General features: G+C 37.1%; 1 protein-coding gene across 1 annotated transcript in view; it reads right to left on the bottom strand.

Moving 5' to 3' along the window:
• ASAH2 (N-acylsphingosine amidohydrolase 2) overlaps window positions 1–10,149 on the bottom strand; it is a 69,627-nt gene that overhangs the window by 51,533 nt on the left and 7,945 nt on the right. Inside the window, exons 4-6 of the mRNA XM_011361644.2 lie at window positions 6,989–7,165; window positions 5,522–5,649; window positions 4,270–4,347 (exon numbers count right to left, since the gene is read on the bottom strand). Coding sequence (XP_011359946.1) covers window positions 4,270–4,347; window positions 5,522–5,649; window positions 6,989–7,165 — 383 coding nt within the window. The remainder of the gene's footprint in view (window positions 1–4,269; window positions 4,348–5,521; window positions 5,650–6,988; window positions 7,166–10,149) is intronic.

The raw sequence follows: 10,149 nt of genomic DNA, 5'->3' as shown, positions 1-10,149 counted from the left end.
GGAACACAGACAAGCTGATAGAAAAGCTGGAGGAGGAAGACAGCATCAAACTTTATAACAAGATAGAAGGGATAGAGCAGGAAAGAAATTAATGAAGGATATAGAAATAGAAAGCAGAGGCCTCTACAAACCAGAGTTGATACTAATGAAAGAGGCGTTTATAAGGACAAAGACGAGATGAAGAAAAGAAGAGAGGTCAAAAACGGCTGGGGAAGGACAATTCACTGAGGTCTCCCTTTTTGCCATCTGAGTGGGGTTAGCTAGACAGAGAGGAGAATGCAGAGGGTAGAATAGAGAGCCATAAGCAATAGACAGACATAATTTGAGAAGTCATAGTCATAGACTTAAGAGAAGATTTACACACACACAAACACACACATACCACAACTGAGTTCTATAAGTCAATATCATTTGCATAAATTAATGTAATTTCATAAATTGGATTTTTCTAAGTGTGTACACAAATTATTCAGATAGGTTGAACAAATCACCGTTTCTGTTGTTTTTTTAAATGTGCCTTTAAAGAGCCCCCTTATATGATCTTTCTGTAAAATTAAAGGATTTGCAGTGTATGCAACAGAAGGCAATGGAGCAATCATTCGAGCTCTGACAAATAGAAGCTATGGCATACCAACTACTAGAGGGCTAAGAAGATTTAAAAAACAAAAAAAGTCCATGCCATTCCTGCAAACTCAAGGAAGAAAACTTGGCAGAAGCAAAGAGACAGGAAAAGGGAAGAGAAGTGAGACAAAGCCTGTCCTGTTGCACCTACTTAAGGAAATGAGCCACTCCCGGAGCTCCCTGCACAAGGATGACTGTGTGAGAAGTGGCTCTCCACCACATTCACATTATCTACCCTTATGACTTTCCTTTTGGTGCAGACATTTGACACCTCTTTGTTTTCTCCCTTCATAGTTTCTTCACACACACCCAGTGTCTTATTACATCAGGACTTCTCAAGACTCAGTTTTTACTGGCTGACAGACTCATTCTTTGAGGTGCCTTCCAAAGTCTCTCAAAGTGAATTTTGTAAATACCGCACAGCTTACATTTTAATTCAGAATTCAAATATTCCAAACATGTTCTCCTCACCTGGAGAGAAGTCATTTACTGTTTCTCTATAAGGTAATATTAGTCCAGAAGACAGAAATATTCTCCTTGCATAGATAGATCGACTGGAGCAAATGGTGGTCTCACATTATCAGAGGATTTACTAATCTATAGAATAGTTTCATGCACATAATTCTATTTTATTCAAGGCATCACTCACCCTAACCCTTCAAGAGCCCCCAACTCACAGCCCCAGCTTAAAACACTTTAACAATTTTCCATTCCCCTTGGTATAAAGACAAAAATCTTTATCATGGTATCTAATTTCTACCTCTAAATTTACCTCACAACACTTTGCTCAGTGTCCCCTGCATTCCACCCACACAGCCCTTCTACCAATTCTTCAAATGGTCCACAGGACCATTCTTGTCCACGTGTTTTAAACGTTCTTTTAAACCCTCCATTTTGCCAGTTAATTCCTACCCTTCCTTCAGTTATCAGCTCCATATCATTTCTTCAGGGAAGACTTTCCCAGTCTCTCTGACCTGGTCAAATCTCTTTAAGATAGCTTTACGTATCTTCTTTTCTTAGCACTTAACCTAATTACAATTATGCAGGTATTTGTATGACTATGTGAATACATTTGATCTCCACCAGTAGTTTGTAAATTCTGTAAGGGTAGCAACTACAACTATTTTTGCTCATCAGAGTATCTATATTAGTAGCTTAGTTCATGACACATATATTCTGCAATATCGAATGAATGAATGAATGAATGAATGGGGAGAAGATGTTATATCCACATTTGAGAAATGTAGAAACTGAGTCTCAAGAGAATTTAAGGGATTTGCTCAAAGAGCACAGACATAGGTACTTAATTCCAAGGTATTTAATTCCTGAATTCAAGGCCAGAGAATGTAGTATTCTACGGACTGGGATGTGTTGCATGGCGCATGGTAGGTACCTAGTGCAGACTTGCTGAATGAAGAAATGGAAACAAAATGAAAGCAGGAAGGAATAGATTGTGAACTTCAATATGGTTTTCACTGTGAAGAAAATAGTCTTGGCTGTGACATTGGGCAGGTCACATCACCTTTCTAGGCCTTAGCTGAAGTTTGAACTAGATGACTTCTGTGCTTTGCAAATCTGCGATTCTGTGCTTCCAAATTCCTCTTACTTTGGTATTTTGCCTAACAGTGGGCACCTACATGTGATGGCTGAATTACTTAGCAGCCCAGATTTAACTTTATGTTTTAGATCATTTTTAATGTATTCAAAGAGCAATTATCACTATGCTATAAGAGATGACTGCAAGAGCAGTTACATTGAGGATAACATATGGTGGCTATAGAAACAATGGAAAGTTATTTCAGAGTATTAAGCATAGCAGATGGAAAAGTGCTGTTATAACCTTGACAGTTGACCTTGGGACTTCTAAGTATATTATAAAGTTCTATATGAGGAAGCAAAGAACATCTGGGCAAAGGATACCATTTTTGAGTTGTCTGTTGTCATTGTTAAGTGATTCAAAAACTAATAAAAGGGAATTGTAAATGGTCTTGGTCATTGAGCCAAGACATAGATAGAAACTATAAGGGAAAAGCCACTTTCTTCTCCCACCAAATTTGGGATACTCCATCTAACTAGTCATAGATATATGCTTTTACCCTGACTGTCTCCTAACCAAATTCTCCAGTAATATACTCTACAAGCTAGCTTACCTTTCCAGACTTATCTCTCACTCACCCCCTGAATTAGCCCATCCTCTGGCCTCACAACTCACTGTTTTTTCATGACTCCATGAGAACTTCCTTGGCCCCTTCAAGTTCAGTTCAGATGTCTTTTTTTTTCTTTGAAGTCTTTCAGTGTTCCCAACTAGAACTCAGTGCTCCCTCCTCCAAGTTCGCACAGCATTTATTTATGTCCAGCTGACAGTACTGATGGCCATCAGATTTATGTTACTCGTCTATCTGTATATCTGCCTCCTATCTCAATCATCCCACTAGCATATAAGACCCTTGAAGATAAGGACCATGCCTTATTCATCATAATATACCCAAAGCACATAGTTGCATGCTTGTCATTTAGAAAAGTCTATTGAGTTAAATGCTAGGTGGCAACTAATCACTAGATGAATTTATTGTAATAGAGGAATCAGTCCTATTACATCAACCCAGGTAATAAAGTTTATTATATCAGGGAATTTTAAGTGTCCTCACTTAAAACCCAAAGACGAAATTTCAATGCTAAGAATTTCAAGTACTCTTTTATGCCAATAAAGGAGTTCTTGGAAGAGGTATATTAACCTACTTCTTGTATTTTAGCTAAAATTATTAAACTTTTTTCTGTGTCAGGCACAGACCTACAGCTTTGCTTACATTATCTCATTTAATCTTCAGATAACCCTATGAGTTATTATTATTCCCATTTTCAAACAGAATAGTTGAGGTATTAGTAGATAAGCCATTTGACTGGCACCCAAGCACTATCGTACACTTCCTTAGGGCATCTCTGTGTCATGTGGGAGTCCATATATCAAAGTGTCTTGCACTGTAACCCACCCAGTCAGTTCCTGAGTCAGCCTGATTGCAGCAGCCTAAATCACATTTGAATGCAAATGCCTTCTTTTTCAAGAAACGAAATCCATGTGTTTATGTATAAAAAAGTGCTAAAATCTGTGCCAAGCTATAATTTTATTTCATCTGCTTCCTTTAGGTGGTCTGCTTTCATCACTAAATAGCATTGTCCTATTTAGACATAACTTAATCCTTTTAGCAAAACACAAGTAAATAATCTCAAATCCGTATTCATTTGTCTGGTTGGTCAGACTCTTTTTTCATTTTACCAAGAGATAACTGTCCACCAACATGTAAGTTCCACATATGAGATCCTGATATAGTAATAAGCACTAATATTTACTGAGTCTTTATATCATATGTCAGATGCTATGCAAAACTTCTTCACCCATATCCCTCATTTATATAATCCTTTCATTAGCCTTAATTTACAGGTGAGGAACTAAGCACTAAGAGGCTGAGCACCTTACCCTTGGGCCCATGGCTGGATCTCAGATGTGTCTGACTCCTGAGTCTAGACTCTAACAATTCAACTTATTCTCAGCCTCTACTGACACCATTCTAGTCCCTTCCCCATCCCCTACCCTTGTAATTAAGGAAAGCTATCCAGACAGAATTTTTTTTTTTTAAGTAAATAGAGTACCTGATAACGCCCAGGTCATCTCCATTCAAATCTTCCATCTTCAAGACTGCCATTTCCTTGTCTGTATTTGAAGAATACCTAGTCAGCAAAACAACAACAAAAAAATTTAGTCAGTTTTATGTTAGCTCCTGGCCGCCATGTACAATGAACAGCAGAAGCTGGTGCAGAAACAAAACCCAGCATGCCTCTCAAAAAGCGAGGCTCCGGGACATGCTGTAGTCCCAGGGACTGCATCCAGACCTCATTACTCTGCTAAAGAAATGGTGTGCAACTGTGATCGGAGTTAGGGGCGTTAGGTCAGCTAGCTGGAGATGAAATATATATTTTTATGTAATGTATGCAAGATTATATAACATGTATTTCCTACAAAAAGGATTTCTCTTTGAAATCTTTACTCATATCAAATTATAATGGACTTCCTTAAAGATAGCAAGGAATATGCAAAATCAAGAACATTCATGACCTACAACTTAAAGTGTTCTCTTATGTCCTTTCAAGGGACGTCAGATTATATTTTCTAAAAATCAACTCTTCTGACAGCTATTGAAAAATATACAGACAAATGTAAAATGTCAAGTGGTCAGGTTGAACTGAGATATTATTTTACTGCCATAGTAGCCAAGTACTTCTCTTCTGTTGCAAACCTGGCTCATCATTTAAAAAAAAAGACAAAATAATCATCTCCCTTAGTGTTCCATTCAATTATTCTAGTTTTATTTCTTGTTCTACATTCCAGTTTTTTGTTTTTTTTTTATTCTTTTATCTCCTCTCTCTCTTGCCACATTCTCCTGGACTAAGATGATTTCTTCTAAATAACATAATAAGAAGAGCTATTTATTAATTTAACAAATATTTTATGCACATTTTTATCTCTATTTTACAGATGAATAAACAGAGCCAATAAATTAAGTAAATCTCTTATCAATATATACATCTTAAAGGTCACACAACTAAGAAGTGATAAAGCTAATTTGACATCACAGTTGTGTCAGAATCCAAAGTCTGGAGTCCTTCAAATATTCATAATGACTCCCACAGACCTCAAAGTAGAAAGATATATGCATAGGTTGGTGTGTGTTTCTATGTTTACTTTTTATTTCTGCTTGTCTTAGATTATAAACATGTTTTTAAATTACTTTAGCTTTAATACTCTTTTAGGATTCTATCATATTCATCAAGTATAACCTGTTCTTAGATTTCTTTGCTCTTCCTAAAAAAACACAAGATTTCATTTTGATAACTTCTCCCTCACCTTGCTCTCTCTGACTGTGGATTCTGAAGGTAAGAATAAGGACTTCGGTTGATATGTGCACCATCCACATTTCCTTTATTAAAGAAGATTTTGCCTGGTTTCATATTTGTGTGTGCCATCTCAATGCTCTGTGGGTTTAAAAAAAAAAAAGAGTTGTAAAGTTAGAAATCCTGGTGGAGATAATGATTTAGTCAATATAAACAGAAGAGATCTGTGAACAATTTCCTTTGTCTCCAACCTGTTCTCACTGTGGGGTGAAAGCTGGAGAACCACAGGTCTGGTGTCGTTCTGTAGGTAAACAGACATGACCTTCAGGGCTGAGATAGAGAAAGTGCTGTGTATAGAGAAGCACAGTGCTGATCAGCACCTGAGACTCTCGGGACTGCTGAGTCAGACACAAGCTGCCATTTGAGATGGCCCAAATGGGAGATTTGACTCCTACAACACTGGGACAGGACTTGTTAACATGTAGGTATTTCTACTCTCCCTACCTTCTCCATCCCACCACCCTCTAAGGCAGGCTTTTTCAGACTTTGAGAAGCACAGTAAGCATTACAGTTTTCATCATAACTTAATAAACATCAAGATATATCCTAAAACAGAAGTACATAAAACAAATTATACCCTTACTGTGTATTATGCACTTTGATACTTTCCAATTTATTTTATTTTAATTTTGTTAATGCTTATTGTAATCCATGAAATTGATTTCATAAAGCTATTCATAGATTACTAGCTACAGTTTGAAAAACATTGTTCTAAAGAAATTTCTGCCTTTGCCAGCTGGATCCCTGGATTGTGGAAGTGTCTTTACAAGATAAAGTAAAGAGAGACTAAACCCTAAAGGCAAAGGAATGAAGAAAACATTAGCGAGGATCCTTGTAAGAAAATAATAAGCTGGAAGACAGGAGAGAGAGGAGAAAAAAAGGAACCCAAACCAGGAATGAGAAACGAGTTTGGGGGTACTGGTAGGAGAACCATGTCAGTCTAAAGCTGCTATAGAGGACTTGACAAATGAGGATGTGCACTTATAAACTGGATACCCATTTATGTTCTTTCAAAAATACAAGGGAAGCTTTGGAAATACAAGGAAAGATTGGTTCCTTGTAATTACTTTTGGTTCCTTGATGGATTTTCTTTCATGTGACTTCATTCAGAGACCAGACCATGTGGGGCCCTACAGTTTATAAGGGTTACATACAAAATGTTTTCTATTTCTTTAGATGACTGCATAAAGCTTACTGCCATAGAACCCTCCTCTTTCAACCAATCAGTGTCTCAGGCTTAACAGCCTATAGCTCGGGGCCAGAAGCTACAAGAGAGTCAGGAAGGGAAAAGAAAGGTAGGTATTAAGACTGTGCTCAGACCAAGATCCTATAGGGGCTGTCTCCATAGCACACTAAACCACTCATAAAATACTATGAGTGGTGGTAAAAAAAACAGCTGTCTCTAGGGTTCTTTGCCTACCTTCATGATGCCAGTGACCATGTACTCAAAAGTACGATTGCTAAATCCTTCACTGGCAATTACAAACACAGTATACTGGAAATATCCTCCTGGAGCTGAGTGTGTATGAGTGCCACTCAGGATAACGTTGTCTCTTCTGTACAGGGAGCCATATTTATTGTGCAGTCTGTTCAGCACCTTCGAAAAAGGAGAAAAACAGAACTCAGAAGAGGGATAACATAGGAACTTAGCATGAGAAAAGACTGACTAGTCCAGTCACTGATCCATATCAATGACATCTCAGTCAAGTGGCTTCTCGCTCTATATATCATCATAGTAGATCTATAGTACAGAAATAGTTTATATAGTATATATAGCTTGAGAATATCATCATAGTAACAACAACAACAATAATAATTGCAATAGTTAACATTTTATAGATGCTTGCTATGTGCAAGCATGCACAATGCTTGGTATTACATACATTATATCATTTAAAAATCTTTATGACAACCCCAAAAGGTAGGTATTTTTAACTCTATCTTTTAGCTGAGAACATTGAAGTGTACAGAAGTAAATTGCCTACTGATCTAATAAATAGCACAGCCCAAATCCGGATCCAAGTCTCTTTAACTATAAGAACCAGTACTCTTACCCATTCATCATTCTACACATAGCATTAATATCTAGGCATTGTTCTAAGCACTAGGAATATATAAGGTTTCTCCTCTGAAGAAGTTTTTATTCTAATGAGGAAGAAAGATAATAAACAAATAAATATGTAATATTATATAGTGATAAATGCTATGAAGCAAAATATTGCTGGGTAAGGAAAAAGAGAGTGATGGTTGTCAGTGAAGAAAGATCTTTCCAAAGAAGTTACATTTCATCAGAGGTTTAAATGAAGAGAGCAAGTTGGTCATGCAATGCCCGGGGGGAAAGCATCTTGGGAGCAGTGAACAAACAGTGCAAAGGCTTCTTTACTCAATTGCCTAACTTCCCAAATTGAAGATCTCAATATTCCCTGACACAGATCATCATATACTTATTGGTCTGGAGGAAACAAACATTATGACCGAAGGACACACCAGCAATCCTGTGGAAAGGAACCATCTTGTCAGCACTAACTTGCTAGTCATGTGGGTGAGCAACTTAGAAGTAGACCCTTCAGCCTCAGTCAAGCCTTCAAACAATTGCAGCCCCAGCTAATACCTGAGTTCCACCTCATGACACGGACATGATGGTATGTCATGAGGTTCTGACATAAGTCAGAGTAACCTAACCCAGCCTTTCTGGTTTTCCTGACCCACTGAAATCCTGATACATGATTATTGTTGCCTTAAACAACTGAGTTTTCCGGATGGCTTGTTGTACAGCAATGCATGACTAATACAAAGGGACTTGGTAAATATTTATTGAATTAATTAATCATTTAACATCCAAATGCATAACCTATTCTGATTATGCTTGAACTAGCGACAATCTAATGTTTGGTAATTATTTTGGCTTCTTGTGAAATTTTTTATGTCAAAAATTATTGAAATTAGCAAAAGTATCAAACCCAAAGCAGCCTCCCTCAATGTAATGTACCGTCACCTAATACCAGGGACAACAAGGAAAGCTCATTTATGGCAGAGATGGCAAATACTTTATATTTCATGTACTCAGTTCTATTTATTGGCGGTTGCTCTCAGGAGCAGTTTGTTGAGAATCCAAATCTGGGCTTAACAAAACAGAGTGTCTTTTTCGATTAGTAGTGCGGTCTACCTTGACTATGGCGTAGGCAGCGGTATGCTGATAAATGGTCTCTTTGAAAAAAAAAAAAAAAGCCCTTATTTGTATTGTCTGCCAGTTTCTGTGGGGTGAAAACTCCCACCATAGTCAATTTCAAGCTACCAAAAGTTTAACAACTAGCTCATAAAGTTCCTGAATATTTAACAGCTCACATGGGCTGGTACAAGCTGGTTTCAGCACACTGGTATGTAAGAGTTAGCAGCAACTTGGATGCTATATACTTAACATATGTAAAACATCTATTCAATCTCTTCTATTTTAGGCGGAGAGCTACACCACCCTCATTCTAGTCATGTGATCACTGAATCAGGAAGACAATCTTACAAATTATCTTACCTCATTAACCTCTCTATGATCCAAATGTCAATTGCTAGGTTACTAAGGCCACATGGAGAAGCAATCTTGTGATGCCAGGTAAATGCGGAAAGGAAATATGATATAACCCAGCAGCCCTCTGACCAAGTAACACACATTTTCCATCCCAGTAAATTTTCATGTTCTTTTTGTTTGACCCTAACTCCAGCCCCAACTTGTCATCACTCTTACATATTCTTCCACACAGTAACTACTAAATTCATGAAGAAAAAATATCTGTAAGAAGGAGGAGTGGTCAATGAAAAGACACCATGAAAGCTTAACTAAAGTCAAAAGCTATTCTTACAATTCTATAGCCAAAACAAGGTAGTGAAAAAAAGAACTGCTAGTCCATTTTAAAGCTCCCCTAATCTTACCCCATTTTTATTCATAAAAAAATTATAATGTTAGGATTTTAGAGTTAAATGTATTTCTTCAGGTTTATTCAAGAATCAAGCTCTTAAAAAGATAGAAATTATGAATACTGAATTTTAAAACAAAAGAAAACAATTAAAACCACTCAGAAATTTTATCCTAAACTACAATCTCTGATATAAAATAAGGCACATGGAATTTCCAGGGAAAAGAAAAGAAAAATAAATTAAAAAATCATCTAATATCAATGCCTGCAAATAGCCATTATAAATAACATGTTTTCTACTTCATGAAAGTAGGAGTATTTTAACATAGAGCAAAGAAGTTACATTAATGTCTACAGCTCACTTCTTTGTATTCAATTCCCATTCCATTTCCTATTACTGACACTCTTGGGAGCATGACATAGAAAAGAGCAGGAAAGTCATTCTGTTTTCCTGCTCTGCCTCTCTGCTCAAAGATCATTCCTTAATCTTCATTCCATGCCGGAAATTTCATCAATCTTAAAGCCGAGACTGAGGATCTGCCTAAAACCAGGTGTTAAAAGTAAGCTTAATGGCACTTGTTCAGCTACATTTATTTTTCACACTATCCCTTGGGTTAACTTGGGATAACTAAGTGGGTTCATTTAAAAGCCTTCCTGCTGGGTCTCGGATTGC

The sequence above is a fragment of the Pteropus vampyrus genome, unplaced genomic scaffold (genome assembly GCF_000151845.1).
Source record: "Pteropus vampyrus isolate Shadow unplaced genomic scaffold, Pvam_2.0 Scaffold68, whole genome shotgun sequence".
Classification (NCBI taxonomy): domain Eukaryota; kingdom Metazoa; phylum Chordata; class Mammalia; order Chiroptera; family Pteropodidae; genus Pteropus; species Pteropus vampyrus.
This window is presented reverse-complemented; position numbering and strand designations above follow the sequence as displayed.